We start from the raw sequence: 20849 nt of genomic DNA on the forward strand, positions 1-20849 counted from the left end.
GTGTCTCATCTCTTCAGTCCTTTCATATAATAATTGAAAAGTCGCCTCCAAGTTAAATGGCTGATTGAACTTCATATAAATGAGTGATTCTATATTTCTCTGACAGTAATGTCCTTTAAAGGTCTTCAGATGTTCTAAAGGTCAAATTCTTCCAAATCAAGTAATAAAATCCTCCTATATTTGAGCAAACTGAACAGTGTACCAACCAGTTTGTGATTGGCTGGTTGGTATCTGAATTTCTTTCCATTTAAATGATGAATGTTCTGTATTTGCATCATGACTCTTTCACAAGCCCGTTATCCTTTACCCCTTGTTAGCCTATTGTCTGTCGTTGTCTTTGTTGAGGTCAAGATATATACAGAAGGCGAACATTTCCAGCAAGTTTTCTGCACTTTCAGCTCTTCAGTGATAGAAAACGTGCACACATTGTTCTAAGGCTGTAAAACCCAGAGATAAGGCTCAGCAGTGTTTCACAATGTGATAAATTTAGGTTCTCTTGGGTCTCTGTTCTAATTAACTGCCTTTCCCAGGGCTGTATTTTATGAACTGTTGCACAGCCCTGCAGGAGCTGCACAGATAGACACTAAAGGAAGTCATAAAGTGCTTAATCTTTAATTAGAACTGTAAACTTTGGATTTACGTAGAACCAACTGACAAATCGCAACTCCTCAGTTAACTTTAAAGCAACACACACACACACACACACACCCACACACACACACACACACACACGTAATCATTTTCTTTATAATCATTTGTCGACTGTCACAGTATTTATAACTGAATAAAACTTTAAAAACCTTCACTTTGAAACGAGCGTCTGATTTATTTTCCCAGAGATTTAATCATTTGAATTTTGACGCCTCACCGAGCTCTTAATCTGAAACGACTTTAGGCTTTAGGTTGATTTGACTCAAACCTGTTCTTAAACTTTTTTTTTTTTATCAGCACACAGTTTCAGATATTACAGCCAGAAACCAGCGACCAGGCCTGAAGTCTGACCTGAACCTTCAGAGACATATAAAGATGATTACAAAGTTGGCCTTTTATCACCCGAAGGACATTTCCAAGTTTAAAAAATCGAATGTCTCAGCAAGATCTAGAGAAACTCATCCAAGACATTTTTTCTTTGCTAAAAGTGAAATAATCTGCCAGTGGAATTGGTACATTTTCATTAATGTTAAGGAATTATTGACTTGAAACAAGCTTCCTTATCCTGCTGAAAAGTTACATCTCAGTTAGTTTTCACTTATGTGAAGTTTACTGACATACTTACACTACAAACTAAACCAAAGATTTTGGTTAGATTTTTTGTTTTTGAAGTGTAGCATCATTTAAACCCAATGTTTTTGACAATTTTTGTGGAAAAAATTGCAATGAACTTCCAATTATGCATCAGCGCAAAAATTAAAAGGGGTGGGGCGTGTTGATTCTGCATGAATTTCTCAGATTACAGAATTGCAATAATGTTGTTTTGGAACTTTATTGAATGCACAGCCAGTTAACTTTTGTTAAATGGAGAACCAACCAACATTTAGCTTTATACTTTTAATATCGGAGCAACAGAGAAACTCCTGTTAGTTTACTTAGTAACCCAGAACAAGAACCAAACCTGGAGAATCAACATTTAGCTTTATATAAATCTGGAAATCAACCAAAAACAATCGGAACCAACACTTAGTTTTATACTTAATTACTTAACATTTAGCTTTATATTTAACCAACATTTAGCTTTATATTTAACCAACATTTAGCTTTATATTTAACCAACATTTAGCTTTATATTTAACCAACATTTAGCTTTATATGTCTCTAATCCAGAACAAACAAACTTAAGGTCAAGAGAAACCCTCAGTAGTTTTATAAAGTGAACCAACATTTAGTTTTGTACTTTTAGCTTTCTGTCTTTCTTTTGGTTTTTGTGTTTTGTTTGTATTTCGTTCTAATTCATGTATAAATGAAATTACCTTACCCACAAGTGGGTGTACATTTCTAACTGTGAAGAAATTAGATAAATAATTTTGATAATCCAAACTTGAACAGAGAAAGTTTTCTTTTTATAAAGTGTATGTAAACATCTGGCTTCATCTGGAAAAGCTGGTCTAATGAGAACAAATCCTGGAATCTAGTTACCAACAAATCTTTGTGATTCAATAAAATGTAAAGTACCAGTAATCACAACAAAGTGCGTTTTTATAATCCCACTAATCCCAGCACTCAGCAGAGCCTCTGATATGAAGGAATGAGTGTGGTAAATATAAAGTGGGTTATTTAAAAATAAAAGCAGCAGACGCAGCCGTCGTTAAATTAAAGCGCTGGGCTGTGAACTTAACCTTGACGTTCGTTAAGTCGCTTTAAACTCAATTAATTAATAAGCAATAATGATTGCATTAACAAGCTGCAAATCGCAGCGTCTCTGTGGGAATTTTAAATCCTTCTTCCAAAAATAAAGTCTTGGCCGTCTGTGCGGAGATCTAATTCTGCTGCCGTCAAATAATTATTTTTAGTGCTTATTTCTCTCTGCGCAAATAAATCTTCCAAATTAAGATGGATAAAATAAAAGGGGCAAAAAAAAAAAAACAAATCCTTGAAACAATTTGGGCGAAAAATACCAGTTGATTCTTCCACAAAACCTCAATTTAAATGAAAAATGAGTTAATAAATGAGACGACTCCGTGATGCATCTCTAGCTAAACAATCTTGGTTTTAATGGTCTGGTCAAAGGCGGACAAAATAAAATCAAGCAAGAAACGCTGAAAAATGCAATTAAAACCAACTTCTGATCAAAATGCAGGTCATAAAATCTGCAACTTGCAAAAATCAACAACTTTAATTAACTAATAACTGAGACTGATAGTAAATTGGTCAGGAGCTAATAAAACAGCTGGTCCTTTCATTTTAATCTCAGAGGTCTTTAAACATTCAGAAGCCCTGATTTTAATTCAACTCACAGAGAAAAGACGCCGAGTCTCCCCACTAATTGATTAATAAATAATTACTTTGCTAATTAGGAGAACAAGTTTGGATTGGGCAATCCAGTTTAGTCAATCTCTTGCATGAATTAAGAGCATCAAAGACGACAGAAGGAAATCTGAAAATATCTGAGGAGATGCTTCTATTAAACGGGATAAAATCTAAAGATTTCTTCTTGAAGCTGCAGTATGTAACTTTTGTAAAAAATTATTTTTATTTTACATATTTGCTGTAGTATGTCACTATGTCATGACGGAATAAAATGAGCTTGCTCCCAGTGCTAACAAGAAACAACCAATCAGAGCAAGGAGGCGGGTCTTAGCGCTGTCAATCACTCTCCTCTGTTTCTCTCTGCTGTTCCTGATGGCACAGAATGCTAAGTATAGTTAGCTTGGCCACTGATGACAGAGGATAAACAGTTTTTCTGTAACTAAGTTGTTTCTCTGCCATCAGTACATTTAGCAGCAAGTACATGAGGTTGATTGACAGCGCTAAGACCTGCCTCCTAACTCTCATTGGTTGTTTTTGGTCAGAAGTAATGCATTTCTACAAACAGCAATAGTAGCTCAGGAAAGAGGTGGAACAGATTGATCTTTTCACAGATTATCTGTCTCATATTAAACTGTAATGATGTGTGAAAATTTTAACAAATACATATAAAACATATTTTTTTTAATAAAACTTACATACTGCAGCTTTGACAGGAAGCATCCAGAATAACTTTGTTTAACATTTCAGTCTTCTGCCAAAGCGAACGGACAAAAATCAGGATGCAAATGTTTCTGCTCGGTGTGTGACGGACCGGAGGGCATGAATGCAAAGTGCTGCAAGACAAATGTTTTGTATTTCTCTGAGAGAGCAGAACAGGAACAATAAATCACACCTGCAGACAGACTCAATCAAATGAGGAAAATAAGGCCGGGAGCTAAGGCAGCTTCCGCTTCTGCCAGGTTATGCATAATACATGCTAGGGAAATGACACCGTTCGGTGGATCAGCTAACACCGTCAAACAGAAACATCTCTGCCTCTCCAGGCTGGTTTGTTGCTCAAAAGCTACCGCAGACGTTAAAGCCCATCGCTTCCCGTTCAAGTTCACAGCAAAGAACAAGTTGGAGTAGAGCGAGAGAAGCAAAAGGAGGCGTAATTCTGCAGAGGCCGCCTTTCTTTTCCAATGACTTCTCTAAATCTCCACAGGGAGAGGCCGGTGATTTAAGCAGGCTCGTCTGAAGGCTGGAGGAGGCGCAGACGTAGAGATTGGTGTAATGCATGATTGCCTCTGGGCCCGTGTTTTGTGGATGAAAGTCTCCAGAGGCAGAGGAAGAAGCTGCGCATTAATCTGCCAATATCACCCCTCCAAACGCCAGACATCCACTTCTCACAAAGGACGAAGCGTCTTCTGCAACTCTGCAACCAGCCTCCAAACTAAAACCTTCATCTCTTTTATCCTCATCCTCCTTCACCTTTTGCTCCACAGAGCTTTTATTTATTTGTGTGGCTATTTGACACCTAGAACACTAAAAAGGATTTGATGGTTCAGTTTACATAAATTGCAAAGGAAAGATAATAAGAAGCAGTTTGAAGGCAGTCAAGGCTGTTTGTGTTTACAAAGAAATGTGGTCAGAGGTGGGTAGAGTTACATTTACTAAAGTAACTTTTTTGAAAAAAAAGTACTTTTAGGAGTATTTTTATTACGCTGTACTTTTTACTTTTACTTTAGTCATTTTAGTATTAAGTATCAATACTTTTACTTTAAAATTTCTGGATTTTCTACCCATAGAATGAAAATCAAACGTGTTTTAACCAAAAATTCACCAGACACAGACACACACCTGCAGTTTTCGTTAAAGTTTCGTAAGTTTTTCATTGGAAAAAAAAAATGTACTGGAAAACTGTCAGGTTGCCTGATTTTGTTGTTTTTAATTATTTGTATGAATTGTTGTCAATTTTGTCCTTAAAATACCAACATTTACACTTAACTTAATATTTTGGTCCATCTGATTATGTAATTTTTAAATAATAAATCATTGACAATTTGATCTGTTACTCAGTACTTCAGTCGACTTTTTACCAAATACTCTTTTACTCTTACTTGAGTAATTTCTTGGACAGCTACTTTTGACTTTTACTTGAGTAAAACTTTTGGGTACCTCTCCATTTGGCACACATATGGCATCAAACGAGATTTTTTGGGATCTGCTGCACAGTTGCAGTGAATTAAGGAAATATCTGAGATGTGGTGATAAGTTAATGTCAATAGATGCTTGAAGAATAATAAATCAAATGTTATGATGTAAGATTAGAGAAATAATAAAACTTCCAATAAAAATAAGGTGATTTCGTTTTATTGTAAAGTAATAAAATCCAAAGTATCGGGAAAAAAAACCAGCAGAGAAATCCTGTTAAAGTTTGAGACCTAAAACCCAAAGCTCCAGTAATCCTGCTCTGAAACATCAGTCAGTCGTCTCATTTTCCTTCAGCTTTAAAATGTGTGACGCCGTCATCCTTTCCAATGTCTCGTTTTCCCTCCATATATTTATAACTTCTGCTGAAACACAGTTAATAAATCTGCCTCAGCATCTTGGTGCCACATATGAAGAAATGCAAAAAGCAGAAGCTGCAGTAGCATAATCTTACTCTGAAAATATCAGAATAAAAGGTATTCTATTCTATTCTATGCATTCCTAAGTCACACATTAGGAAAATACCTTTATGAAATAACCATGTTTATTAATACAAAATAAACAATAAGGTTGTAAACAGTGACATGTATAAAATGTTGAGTAATTATACTCAAAGTTGATGAATGAACAAGAACTGGTTCTTTCTGTTGCTGTACGTTTGGTTCAGAATGTTGAAGCGGTGAACTATGAACACGAATCTATTCAGTTTTTATGTGAACTGAAGATGGTGAATCAGAAAAATAAAACTAAAGGTGAGAAAAGGATGCAGCCTGTGCAGCTGTTTGTCATTCAGAAAGCAGCTCCAAAGGCCATTTTACTCAAAACGGGGACGTAATTTACAAAATGGGCATCAAGCTGAACTGAAGATTGGAAACAAAATTGCTGTCTGGACTAAAATAAGTCAAAAGTTTCAAACCCACTCCTCAGAAACGTCATGTTGAGATTAATGTGCTTAAACTGATGCAATGGAGGAGAATTTGTGGAAATGGGACGGACAAACTGTGGCACTGAGAAGACCTCTTAATAGTGGGGTTAATTTACATAAAAGGCTTCTGGTGGAAATACATTAACCTTTACTTGGCGTGATGGACGCCTCACACATCATGCCTACATCCCTCACAGTGCAAGACAAAAATCTAACGGTCAAAAATGACAGACATTTTAAAAATAAATCTGCTCAATAGAAACACGCCAATTTGGAAAAAAATCTGTTTGGGGGATTTTTTGCATTAACAACGGGATGTTACTACTGGCAGAAACTACAAAGAAGAAAAGAACAGGAAGGTTTAGGATAATGATGTTTTTTAATGATTTATCACATGAAAACACTTATTCATGTGTAATTTTAATTCAGATTTTTTTATTTATTTAAAGGAAACGCCGCAATTACAAAAACGTGTTTTTTCAGCATTTTAATACTGACAAAGTGCATGAAACTGATTAAGAATGTTTTGACACCTGGTAGTCTGGCAGACTATTGCAACATTTGTTACATTTTCAGCTGCTGTGGTTCTCATTGTGTCAAACAAACCAAATCCTTTGAGAAACCTGTTCCCCTCTTCACCTGTGGAGGCGCTGCACCAAGAACCTCTGAAGGAAACAACATGAAAACCTCTGAAGAAGACAAGAGCGCAACTTTATTCACAAAATGAAAACAAAAATGGAATAGCAGATTTTAGCAGTTGTAGGTTTTTGCTTTTGTTTTTTTTTTGTTTTGTTTTTTTTAAAAGTGCTCGACTGTCGCATTTGTTTTGGTTGTATTTACCCAGAATGCACTGTGATTTATTCCACTTCCTGCTTTTGGAGCAGTCTCAGGTATTTGCATTTACATATGCATCCAAACCGCGTCAGAGGTCACTTCAACCGAACAAAAACGCAGGTTTTTAGTTGGATCAGAGTTCACTTTTTTTTTGGTCCGCATCAGTTTGATCAGCTTTCACAAAGGAACTGAACTTCCTAGATAAAATAACTAAAGTTAGATTAAAGCGGATTAAACAGGGCTGGTGTGAATGAACACTAAATGTGGAAAAAAATAAATTTCAGCTGTTGATTGTCATCACATATGTCGATGCCGTCTCTCACCTCCTGTTTCGGGATGCTGACGTAGCCCAGGTGAGGCTTGAAAGCCTTGTATGACTGCTTGGAGAACATCCAGTGGTTGCTGAACGTCTGACCGAACACAGGCTGCAGGAGGAAGTACGGCTTCTGCGAGAAGTTCACCACAACCACAAAGAGCGAAACCACCACGATCAGGCTGGTGGCGATGAGAGACTTCCTCTGTGGAGAGAAAGGAAGCAAAACCTGGAGCTAATATTTCACGTGATTCACTGGGTGTCAATCCAAACATCGACACTGAAGGAAAAATCTGAGGCCAGACTGTGGAGCTGTAAAACCAGGGTTTCTGCAGGTTTCACAACTTTAAGACTTTTTAAGACCTTTATAAGACCATTATGAACAGAATTTAAGACCTGTAGCACAACAGAAATGTACAAGAAAATGCAAATAAATAAATCATATGGGCTCACAACAGAAGTGACCCAATAGTGAAGACGAACATCATTCAACCAACTGTAAAAAAGCTAACCAGTTAGCAACGGGCTATTAGCAGCTAGCTACCAAGACCTGCAACCGCCTCGGGTCACCGAACGCAACTCAAACTTTTGTGTAGCAGCAAAGTAACATGAGAAAAAAGAAAATTACATAACATACGAGTTAAAATTAACACATTTAAGAACAACTTTTAAAATAAAGACATTTTAAGGTCTTGATTACAGATATATGAAATTAAGACGTTTTAAGGATCCACAGACACCTTATAAAGTTTTTAATTTTGAAAAACAAAACAGGATTTTTCATGCAGCAAAGCAGAGCCCGGTGGAGGAGTTTGGTACATGGGCAGTTGCCCAGGGCGGCATTAAAAAGGGGGCGCATGAACACAGAGATTAAAATTAGCAAGTGTCTTACTGCTTTATGAATGTGAAGTCATTGGAGTAGTTTACCAAATGAGATTATAACATGTTTGAACATTAGGCTAAAATACGGCTGCTAAATACGCAGATTTATACTCAGTATTAATGAAGGAATAGAAATTGCTTCATGAATTGTCTGTTGGTTTGATGTTTGTTTTGTTTGGTTTTAGTGAGATCTGAAAAATAAAACATGCATGTAATTAAATCAGTCTTCAACCTGTCCAGGTGGAAATTGGCATTTTTTGCTAAACCTGGTGCCACGCATCTCTCCCTCTAGAAGGTTAATGAAATGTTGTACATATAACAAATATCTATAAATAAATAAACAGTCCAAGCAGGAGAAATCTAATTTACTTCTCCTAATTGGTTGGTGGCCTGCTGAAATGGGGTCTTGTCTCTCTGAGACATTTCACAGCCACTTTTTATTTTTAAATAACAGCCACTAGATACCAAAGAAAGTTCTTTATCAAAAGAAAAACGCGGCCCATTCAAAGTCTACAGAGCAAAGAGTTTAATTTCACCATCTAAAGATGCAAAGTCTTAATTACCTTTTAAAGTTGAAGCTCATTTGGGACAAATTACAAGTCATGAAAGAGGATCTGAGCAGAGCCACATCAAAAATGTCTGAGAAGAAGCGAGCTTTGCTCTCCATGAGAAGAAGTTTTCAAAGCAGCAGAGGGACTTTGAAGAAAGTGTTAAATTCAATCTTTGCCTTTTTGATTCAAGGCTAATGACTCGGAGTAACATCTTCCCTTAAGATCCAAGTGTACGAAAGTCTCTCCTCCTCCTTCTACAGTCAATTTACAGAGATCACCTCTTAATCTCCGCTCACTGAAGCGCACCTTTTCATCCCGGATGTGAGGGAGAAGATATACTTTTAAAAAGCCAGCTCAGCTTTTTCAAATGTTTTATAGGGGTGTGTGTGTGTGTGTGTGTGTGTGTGTGCGTGTGTGTGTGTGTGTGTGTGTGTGCGTGATGGAAAAGTAACGAGTGGATGCTGGTCCACCAGCTGAAGTAGATACAAATTCACATCATCTATTAAATAAAATCCGCAGAGACAAACCAACAATGGAGTCCCTCCAGTCCCTTCAATGGGACGGAAATAAAACACTGAAATGGTCGATTTGTTCAAAAACAGCCACGGTGAAAAAGAAAAGTACGTTCACTTTCTATTCTGGGTTTTATCAGGAAATACTACAATGTTCTGGTCTTTAAGAAACTCACAAAACAAACATCAGATTTCACACCAGCTGCATTTTCATTCACCAAATGACTGTGCAAATTATAAATTCACTTAATGGAAATGCCACTTTTGAAAAATTTCAACATTTTTTATGTTAGAATAAGGTGTTTTTTTTTCCTCCCCCCCCCAACAAACAGAAGTTACTACTGGCAGAAACGACAAAGAAGACGACAGGAAGTGGTAGAAGGATGAAGGCATGGCATGTTTTTCAATGATTTATCGTGAGAACAAACTTAATCATGTGTGAATTTAATTGTGCTTCTTATTTAATGGAAACACAGAAATTGTAAAATTGTGTTTTCTCAAAATTAGTGGAACATCAACAAAGTTTTGCAATATTTGCATTGGAAACTCAGCCACAGCTTTTATTTTAGTGTATAAAATAAAAGATTAAATGGGGGAAAAAACTTAATACTTTGCAGAATTACATAGTTTTCTCATCTTTGTTTAGTTTTATTGATGTTTGCAGACGTTGGTAAAAGTAGTTTTAACCAATTTGAAAGTTTAGGCAACCAAAGTCCTAAAAGAAAAGCTTAAAAGAAGTCGTGGAAAACTACTAATAAAGACCACTTTAAATGTTTACAAGAAGTTATAGAAACTTTAATTTCAAACCTTTGCACATCACTGGCATTTGGCTCCAACAACAATAAAGCAAAATGGACGCCAAACTGAAATATAAGCTTCCCCCATAAGAATAAAACTTCTGCACCTGTTATATAAGGAAAGAAAGAAGTTCTTTACTTTTCCATATTTTCTCCATGTTTCCTCAGCTGACTCACCCAAGGGATCTGCATTGCAGAGCCACAGCAAAAATAAAACTGGCTACAAATTCAAGGTCCAGAGGTTCATGATATAGACCTGAACTGACTTGTTATTGCAGCACAGCGACTGACCAGCGGGACAAACTGGCAGTAACATCTAAATGTACCTGTGCAAACTCCAAGTGTTTTGCTAAAGGATTATGGACCATGTTCACTTTGCATAATCTGCTTTCTCTCAGCATTTCTCCAAATACACCAGCAGCCGGGGCGACATTGTGTTACAGATGGCAGGATCTGGAGGTAATGGGTATTATGGTCCAGCAGAAAGAGCCGAGCGGGATGAATAATGAATAAGTGATGGAGGAGGAAAGGTTTCACAGAGGAGAAGCAGAACTGGAGATCAATGCGCAGAACACACGAGAAATCAGGATGTGGCAAAATAAATAAATAAAATAAATTATCTGATTGCTACAACATCTCAGAGCCTGCGGCTGATGATACAAGATGTTTCATTTTAACTCGCGTTTACTGCAGGAAACTGCTAATCCAAACAAACAACACCAGAGCAAACCTCCAGCTTTTGGAAAGTTGGTGTTTTTCTTTGAAGTTATCTGATGGTGAAATGATCGGATGCAGTGGAACAGCAAAAACCGTGGCTGCGAGCTCTGAACTCCAATATCAAGCATCCTAAAGCAGGGGGCGGCGGAGGCTTTGCATCATCAACACGAGATCAAACAGCTGTGGTGCAGCAGGGGTGAAGATAAAAAAACAAAAACATGGCGGCTGCTAAGCTGGCCTGGAAAGTCAACCTCCATTTAGCAGATGTATGCAGAGCACCATGCAGAGGCATCGGCTCTGTCACTCTTTGTCACCTCACAACTAAAAAGTTTCAAGATTTTTTTACAGGGATTTTATGTGACATTTTTCACCCACTTTGAAACAAACTGCACTGCAAAAACACAAAATTTTACCAAGTATTTTTGTCGAGCTTCCAGCGCAAATATCTCAACTTGAAATAAGACAAAACTAACTTACACGTAATTTTTCAGGAAGAAATATGAGCTGGTTTTAAGTAAATAATTATTTTTATTGATGTAAAAATACTAGTTCCACTGGCAGATTATTATAATTATACATGGGAAAAACTGGAATAAAAACTGGAATAATCTGCCAATGGAACAAAAATAATGAATTATTTACTTAAACTAAGCTCCTATATCTTCCTGAAAAAGTTATGCAAGTTAGTTTGGTCTTATTTTAGACCAAACTAACTGGGGGAGGCTTGGCCAGCAGCAACAAATAGGCAGAACCGATCAGGCTAACATAATTATCTGAGGGTGATTGTGTGCAAAAACATGCAGTGAGCATGTTTTGAATAGACCACACACGCATCATAATCTGTTTAAGGAAGCATAACAGGTCACCTTTAAGTACAGGAAGAAAATGTCTTGGAGGCTGCTGAAGACATGAGGCCTAAACCTACAGCCAGACTCAGGGGCTTAAAATAAAAGCATGCCACACTTTTCAGATTAGTATTTTACCCTACTCACATAAAATTACAGTAAAACACATTAAAGTTTGTGGTTGTAATGTGACGAAATTGGAAAGAGGGTTCAGAGTGTGTGAATGCAGCTGCACTCTTTCACGGCACGCTGAGATAATTTGATGCAAAAAAATTCCCTATGAGGAGTAATTCTGCCTTTTTCCCGTTTCTCCTTCCACTTTCATATAAAAGCTGCATATTACAAAGGGGCACAGTCAGTCTGTCCTATTTTATTAAAAAAATGCAGGTCATTTTCTGAAAATGTGCTGTAATAGCCTATCATCAGGCCTCCATTACAGGGCTTGAAACCAATTCCTCGTGATGCAGGAGGGTTCTCCAAGGGAGGCTGGAAACAACCTTCGGCTTAGCCTGCAGAGCTGAAAAACCTCGGCCTGCACTCGGGAGGACAGAAAATTTCCTCGTCTCCATCAACCTCGACCCCCTTGTCACAAATCACGGGGGAAACGATGTGTCAGAGTCTGGAGGCGACCGGAGGCCTCGGCGTGGGCGTCACAGGGCACTGAACCTCAGCCGGTGGAGAAACTCGAAGCTGGCGTCTGTTCATCCATCAGGGGGACGTTAAGTCAGACCATCGAGCCGTGAGACGCCACAGCGAGGAGCGGCTCGGCAGAAGTGCAGTACAGTGGGAGAGCGGAGCCATTATCGCCATCAGAGAGGCGGCAGATGGCTATAAAGTCCGAGCATTAAAGCTTTTGGTCAATGTTAAAACATTTTCCTTGAAGACGGCAGCCCCATATGCGACTGCGTTGACCTTGTTTGGCACCATCGGATCGGCCGATGATGGCCGCCAACTGCAGCGCTATTTACAGCCGCAGCCTGGGGACGTTTTATTTAATCTGCGCCGGCTGAAAGCTTCGAGGGGCCCATTTCTGAAGGTGCTAAAGCTTGTACTGTGATGGACTATTGATCTCGGTTCTCTGAGTGTGCCGGATCACTGGGACCTGCGACGCAAGAGGGCCATAACTTTCCTTCAGTCTCTCCTGCAGCGCGTCAGAGGGAACGCATTGCATCCAGAACCAACCAACGGTGAGCCGTTTGATCCTGCTGCACTGGGGTGAAATTAAGGAACTGAGGGGGTTGTGCATCACAACGGAGAACATTTACCAAAATACGTCATTTGAGAACATGTCTGAGCAGGAGAGCGATTTGAATTCACAGCCGTTACAGATGTACGAAGTGACTGAGTCGGGTTTCTAGGCCGCCTCGCCCATAACTTTCCCAAAGGATTGAGACGACCACACCAGAACATTCACGTTGTAAAGACACTTGGTTGCCTGCTTAGTGTTGGTGTCCATTTGGAAAACCAGTCTCCAAGCTTTAACTTCCTGATTAATGTTGCTTCAATGGTTTTACGTCCATCTAGTTTATGAAGTGCACCAGCTCCTCCTGCAGCAAAACAACCCTACAACCTGGGCTTGTTTTTGGACCAACACCCTCCATGGTTCACAGTTATGCTGGTGCAACCATCCGGTTTGTCTCCCAAATGTAAGGATGGTCATTTTGGCCAAACATTTCCACTTCAGCTTCATCAGAAAAATGATGTAAGGTTTTTATTCCTGTCTCCATTTCCAAACTCTGATCTGTTTTTATGCCGCTGGCTTCCTCCCCACTGAGTGGTTCTCCAGGTTTAAATATCTGTGTTGACCATAAAACTGTACAAATTGGAATTACAAAAATAAATTTCCTCAATGAATTTTTACAAATCCCATGTTTTTCAACAACAATATAAGCGCATTTCACAAAAGTGTGATGGAAACATGTTTTTCGAATCACACGAGTCATGTGACCAGCAGCCAGGAGTCACTGCTGCTGGCGACAGGACGTTTTAGGACGATGGCGCCGCCTGTTTTTTTTAAAGACTTATCACATGAACAAACCAATTTTTATTGATTTTAATTGGGTTTCTGCAACCTTATGTTTCCTCAACATCAGAGGAACGAGTTTTGTGCTCATTTGTACAGAAAACGCGGCTCTAGCCACCATTTTCACAAGGTTTAGTTTTGCTTTTGTTCTGGGATCCAGCTGCACATTTTGGACCAAAACTGGTTCGTTTCTGGGACGTAGAACTCCCACATAAAGAACCGGTATTGTTCATTGTTCTTCCTGATAGCTGATCTATTTTGATTTATCTGGACCCTCACAAAAGGAAACTGCATGTTTGAGGTCAAATAAATCCACAAATTTGCTTCTAATTAATCAATAACTCTCACCGAGCCATGACATCATCATTAGGGCTTTCTCATTTAAGGAACAGAAATAACTTTGGTAACTCGGTTAAATGGCAATTATTTTTAGTTTATGTTTCCAAAGGGATATTATTCAGCAATGATAATTTAACTTTCATCTAAAAAGGCTTTAAAATGTGCATTGTTGTGATTTAAAGTCGATAATTTATCCTTAAATGTATAACAATGTAATTTGTTTATCAATCCTGAACCCTTTCCCTTCAAAATAAGAGACTCTGCCACTGTACCGAAGCTCTCTGGTGTTAGACTGATATCATCAGTTGTGTGCATGAAAAACACTGAAGCTCCATTTTAGCAGCTAAATATTTCAGTGGAAAGTTACAATGCATTGCAGCTGAAACTCTAAAACCTTCCAGATATTGGAGCAGAAAAAAGCAGGAAAATCTGATAAACTGTGCAGATCCAGTTTTAATGCATCTTACAGGAACAATTCACACCCAAACAGAAACTGGATTTTATTTTTATTTGGTTGCTTGTTCAGCTCTGAGTTCCTGCAACTGAAAGTAAGTAAAACAGTTTAGAACAAATTTAAGTGTAAAGAACCACCAGGTAATTAATGAGGGATGCCCAAAGTGCGGCTCGAGGGCCATTTGTGGCCCTTGGACTGATTTTGTGCGGCCCCCAATTACGATTCAAAAATGGCAAAAATTAGTTAATAGATACAAATGGAGAGTTTTAATTTGTAAACAGGGTAAAATTACCAACAAAATTTTCTAACAAACTGTTTGCCTTTTTATAACTGAGCTAAACCACATTTATCCAGAGACTTTTACTGAAAAAACACGTCAAAACTTTGAAAATCATTACATTTTTAAAAGACAAAAAATATTTTACTTTTGAAACTCAAAAACTTCCAAGTTTTTTCTAGAAAAAATCTGAGTTTAATCACTAAATTCCTGAGTTTTTTTTTTGCCAGAAATTTTACCCCGACACCATTGTTAAAATCTCTCTCAAGTTTTGGACCTACAATAAACATCCTTTTTGAAAAGTTTTAAAATAATAATAAAAAATTGGACTACTTTATTTGCTTTTATTTTTGAGTCGTGAATTTTGGCTCACTTGACGAAACGTTTGGACGCCATTAAATTAAATAAAACCTGGTTTAGCAGGTTACTTTTTCCAGCTCATAAAATATTATTACATTCGGGTTGTTCAGATTCATTAACATTTGCTAATATCTACAAAAAAGAAAGAAAACTGTAAACATCGTCAAACACAACCTGCGTCCGTTTCTCTGGCTGTTTTCCTGTAATGTGCACCGAGTGGGCATTAAACCTCCAAACTGAAGAGTCGCCTGCAAGGAGCGCTCAGTTCACTAGTGTGATGAATGGAAATTCAAGGCAAATTAGCTGTTTATTTCCTCATACATATTGTGCAATCAAAATTTCACCCCCACCAGGCTCTATCTGGGCATGAAGAGAATACAATTTCCCACAATGAATAATCCCCCAGCTCAGTAAACAACAGGACCGCGCCGCAGTTCAATCTAAAAAGTTAATGGCAATGGGTCTTGGAATAATGAGAGGTTCAACCTGAAGGAAACAGTTTGTGTAAAAAAAAAAAAACATATCTGCCAGCTATTTTTGAGTGTCTCCTGGGCAGCAGGCACAAAGAAAAGCTGAGATTACATTTGCAATGCAAAGCTGCTGCTTCCCCGGCACCTGATTCCTGCCATCACGCTTCAGCGGCCAGTTAAAACCCAATTTCAATTAAGGTGTTTAAGAAAATATATTTAGTCTCTCTCTCCCTCCGACGTTTCTCTCCGAGGTAATAAAACCCAGATAAACAAAAATCTGCTCCGGAGATTGAAAGCGCGGAGCTGTGGGTGTGTGGACTTCATTCGTGCCATGTTTTCTGAAGAACGTCTCACTTCAAAAGTCATCCAAGTACGAGATAATAAAATATTGTTTCCCCGGAGGAGGAAGAGGCTGAGTGTTTGCTGCCAGGAACAGAATCATGTACAAGCTCCGAGTTTCGCCCACTGGAGGTTTCAAACTGGGAACAAACTGGGAACAAACAGCTGGCACTGGTTACAGCCATCAGATCTGTGCAACAGCGAATTAGGGACGTTTTAGATGGGAAGAAATTTCTGGAGGAGAAAAAATTCAGAGCCTGAAAAGTGAAAGAATTGCTAGAAAATTTTCAAAAATGTTGAGATCCATCTCAGAAATTTTCTAGAGAAAAAATTAAATTTTTCCTTGTTTCAAAAGTCAAAACTTTTCTAGTTTTTTTTTTTCCAGAAAATTCCTGATATTTTTGTCAAAATTTCTGAAGTTTTTGAGCAAATTTTAAACTTTTCAAATTCTTACATTTTCCATTTTTTTCTAGGAAATTTCAGAGATTAATCTCAAAATTTCCGAGATTTTTCTAGAAAATTTCTGAAATTAATATCAAAATGTTCCAGTTTTTCCAGCAAAATTTAAACATTTTATGTTCTTTTTAATCTCAAAAATGTCAATTTTTTTTCTTGAAAATTTCAATGAATAATGTAAAAATTTCTGAGTTTTTTCTGAAAATATTAAACTTTTTATACTCTGAAATTTCTCAGTATTTCCTAGAAAATTTCTGAAATTAATTTCCACATTTCTGAGTTTTTTAGACGGATATCTCCTGTCAGAGATCTGGGTCATTAAAGTAGAACTAATACTTTTTATGATGGTAAAACTCTGTGAAATTCCTTTAATTCATTCAAAATTATCTCTTGCTGGTTTTTCATCACTTGTCTAATTTCCAAAAGGTTCAGTTTGTTTTTGTTTTTTCTAAACTACAAGCAGAGAAAAAACATCAGTTGAACATTTACAGCTTTAAGATAAATCGGTTAATAAAATCACTAACCAGCAAAAATCAATTGGAATAGAAGAGAAATTAACTTTATTGTCTCTTAATATGTTTTTTCCAACTTAATATTTTGTTTTAGTAAATTTAGCATCAAATGTTAACTTTGTAGGGCTTGGCAATAAATTGATTTTATCAATGACTTACATTTGCTGTTCATGAAGATTTAATTTTGAGAAAAAATAGATTATTATCTGGTTTATAAGAATGTTCTACAGCATGTATTTACTTGGACTTTTAATCCAGGTCATCTCACAGACGAGAGGAAACAAAAGCCAGTTTTTGAAAATATTTCCTATTATTTGTCATTTCCTTTAAGAAAAGAAACTGAGACAAAAGGAATCGATTAAAATTCAGAAAAATAGCACTTAGATGTGTTAACTGCATGCTTCTTGCTTTTGGTGTGTTTTCCTGAGAGGTTTGTGTTTTTATCCACCAAAAAAAGGAGATGAAATGGAAAAATGTGACGTCAATAACAACCTTGAGCACAAGACAAACCTAAACAACAAAGAATGACTCAAATTATTTCACACCTGGAAGCAAAAACAAACTCAAAATGAGAAAGAAAATCTGTTTTCAAATGCAGATATTTCAAGATGACGCCGTTTGTCTCATTGTTGATCTGATGCAGGATGCTGATGGAGAACACGACCAGCAGAGGGCGCAGTCCGCTCACAGAGACCTTGTGATGAACGCTTTCATTCATTCATTCATAGAAAATGAAAAGGAGAAACGATCCATCCCGTTTCTTTTTGCTGACCGAAACAAACTCACATTTTGAGGGAATGCAGGATAAAAAAAAAAGCTCCAGGTAGTTTTACAGCAATACGTTTGTAATATAAAACGTATTGATTTCTCATTAGATTATTTGTATTATGTGTTTCCAATAAAGATTCATGTGTCTTTATATTCATGTGTTTTATACAGTCCTGGAACATTTTCAGAGTAAAAAGTGACAGATGGTCAGAATCAGTTTTGGAAAAATCCTGCTGGTAGGAAGAAGGTGAAAGAGACGAAATAAAATCAGGTTAAGATCAATAATCTGAGATAAAACATACAGAAATATTCATTGATACGATTAGCAGGTTGATGCAATAAATAAACACTTTTTATTTTTGTTTTATTGTAAAGTGTCCTTGGATGGGACTAACAAATGAAATTCATTATGATTATTAGAAATTTACTGTTTGTATTTCATTAGCTCCCTTCAACTTTTAAAGACACAAAATGAAAAGAAAAAAATCACTTTTTTTCATTGCTTTCATATTTTTGTAACATTTATCAAAAGTAAGAAGTGAATTATTATTGTTGCTAAGTTTTGATTTTCCAAATCAGTTTTTACTTTGACTTTAAAGGGTTTTTTTGTTATTTTTTGTGTCAAATAGGTTAATTTTTACTTAAGACAATAAAAACGGAGGAAAACATACAAAGAGGTGAGAACGTTTCATAGGTGGTTACATGCAAAAACTGAAAAGAATGAAAACTTTTCTTATGATGTGCTTTTGTGTCAGTTTTAAATGTTTAAATACATTTACCTCCAAAAAAACATGGAGTGGATTTGTGTCAATTATAGATTTTTAAACATATTTATATCTTAACAAAAGAAAAGAAAAAAGAAAACACGATGTGGATTTGTGGCAATTTTAAAGTTTTTCTATATATATTTATATCCAAAAAAAAGAAAAAATGTGGATTTATGTCAATTTTAAAATTTTAAACATATCTATCTCCAAAAGAAAAAAAAACATGATGTGATTTTGTGTCAATTTTACATTTTTAAACAAATTTATCTCCCAAAAAATAGTCAATTTGTGTCAATTTTAAGCCTTTTAACGACTTTTATTATGAAAGATGCACTTCCTGTTAGTCACCATTTGGAGCCATGAAAGATTGAGCAGGAAAACATCAGATGAAAGTGACATGAAAGCCTGTATGGCGGCTTTTCGTGGTCCAGATGCCCACGTTGGCCAGCGTCACTTTCTCCTCATCTGTGCAGAGCAAAATGTCCTGATGTTGTTCCCTCAGTGGTATCACACTTATCAGCCGTGGCATATGAAAAGCAAATCCTTCAATCCAGGTCAAATGAACACTAATCTGTTCTGCTGGCGTCAAACTGGATCATTATGGAGCCTGAAGCAAAACGCAGCATCTCAATCAGGCCCGAAAAGGAAGAAGTTTGATTTTTATGCAGGTTACGCAAACAACAGGTACAAAAAACAATTTTAAATACAAACAAACCAGCATTAGTGAGAGTGAATCTGGATGCAGAGAAACCAATTGGACTAATGCATATCTGATATCAAATGGAAATAAATCCCTGCAAGGACAGAGGATTAAATTCCCGGCAGCGTTCACCTCCCCATCTGGAGAGCAGGAAGGAAACTTTGCATCTAGGTGAGTAGGAAAAAAAAATCATACCATATGTTCAGAGGCAGTTTGGTGATTCTCTACGGTCCAATGCGTAGGCTGACGTTCGAGAAAGTGCAAAAAAAGTGAAAGAAGGAAGGAGCTGTTCTTCATGGTAAAATAAAGTTTTATGCGACGGTTTTCAGCAGATCTGAATGTTTTCCAGGTAAAAGCTGCTGCTTCTTCCTGAGTACATGTCTGTCTGAACAGCAAAATCCACACAAAGTCAGAACTTGTGTTTTAAATGAAGGTATAAATGGACTATGCTGAGTTCATAAAGGTGACCCATTATGCTTCCTTTTGACAGGTTAGGATATGTTTATGGGCTATAAAGAACTTGTCTATCACATTTTTTGCTCAAAATAATTCTGAGAAAATGAGCTTTTATTCTGCTCAGTTCTGCCTTTTTGGAGCACCTTTCAGAAGGAGCTGTTTCAGGGTCTCTTGTCACTTTAAATCCATAAAAACTTTACTTAACGTTTACACTAGCGGGTGAAAATGGCTACAAACAGATGTGCAATTACATAACCGTACATCTTTGAAAAGCAGAAGTGGAGCCACCTGCACAACCAACAAGAATGGTTTCTGAATAGTAAATCAACAACAAAACCCTTGTCTTTTCCAGCAGCCATTGTACAGTACATCTGATATCTGATATCAGATATCAGATGTAGATGTAATGGGAGATGTACTCTCATCTGATATCAGCTTGGGTTGCTAGGCAACGGTGATGGGCCAGTCGATTGTAACTCAACAGTCGGGAGGGTTTTGAAACGACTAATTTTCCAAGTACAAAAAAACTAACTGGGTAGCTGGGCAGTTTATATTAAGAGTTTGTTTTTAGAAGCAGCAGAAATGTGGATTTTGCTGCAGTATTCAGCCTTTATAAAAAAAAACTTTAAAAAAACAATCTTTTATAAATATTTATTAAAACGGCCACCATGTTGTGACAATATAATACAAGACAGACAATCTGTGAAGAGATTGATCTCCTCTATCTCCTCCCTGAGCAACTATTGAAGAAATGCACAAAAAACAACCAATCAGAGCCAGGAGGCGGGGCTTAGCGCTGTCAATCATCCTTATGTACTTCCTGGAAACGTGCTAATGGGAGAGAAAGAACTTATAGTTTCAGGAAAACTGTTTATCCACCTTCATGTTGGCTATGCTTATGTGCCTTAGCATTCCCAAGATGCTATGCTAGCTGCATTGTAGCAGAAAGGTAGAGGCTGAAATAAGCAAAATCAGCAGATTCATATTCAGTCACTAAATAAGTTGACGATGAGGCCTGACACTATAAAAAGTTTTGCTGGATGATAAATTGTCCCAGAAGATATTGCGATAAACAAAAATATTGTTTTTTGAGACAATTTTCAAGCAATATTATGATAAAAACGGCAGAATAATGCAAGAACACATTCTCAAAGATCACTAAACTTTCAATTCTAATGAATATTTAATAGTAGAACTGGAAAACATATTAAATAAATTATATATGAAGTCTCTGTAAACAAAATAATCCTTTAAAATCAAAGGGCTAGTTGAGACCAAAACACCAGACTGAAGAGTTTTATTGTTCGGTTTTTGGTAGAACCTGAAAAACAATAAATCATACAAATGGAAATTACTGAGTTTGATTGTTTAATCCACATGTGTCAAACTCAAGGCCCG

General features: G+C 37.0%; 1 protein-coding gene across 1 annotated transcript in view; it reads right to left on the reverse strand.

Moving 5' to 3' along the window:
* Positions 1 to 20849, reverse strand: part of st6galnac3 (ST6 (alpha-N-acetyl-neuraminyl-2,3-beta-galactosyl-1,3)-N-acetylgalactosaminide alpha-2,6-sialyltransferase 3) — a 90211-nt gene that overhangs the window by 47126 nt on the left and 22236 nt on the right. Inside the window, exon 2 of the mRNA XM_007567419.2 lies at positions 7237 to 7431. Coding sequence (XP_007567481.1) covers positions 7237 to 7431 — 195 coding nt within the window. The remainder of the gene's footprint in view (positions 1 to 7236; positions 7432 to 20849) is intronic.

This window comes from Poecilia formosa, unplaced genomic scaffold (assembly GCF_000485575.1).
Source record: "Poecilia formosa unplaced genomic scaffold, Poecilia_formosa-5.1.2 Scaffold208, whole genome shotgun sequence".
Taxonomy (NCBI): domain Eukaryota; kingdom Metazoa; phylum Chordata; class Actinopteri; order Cyprinodontiformes; family Poeciliidae; genus Poecilia; species Poecilia formosa.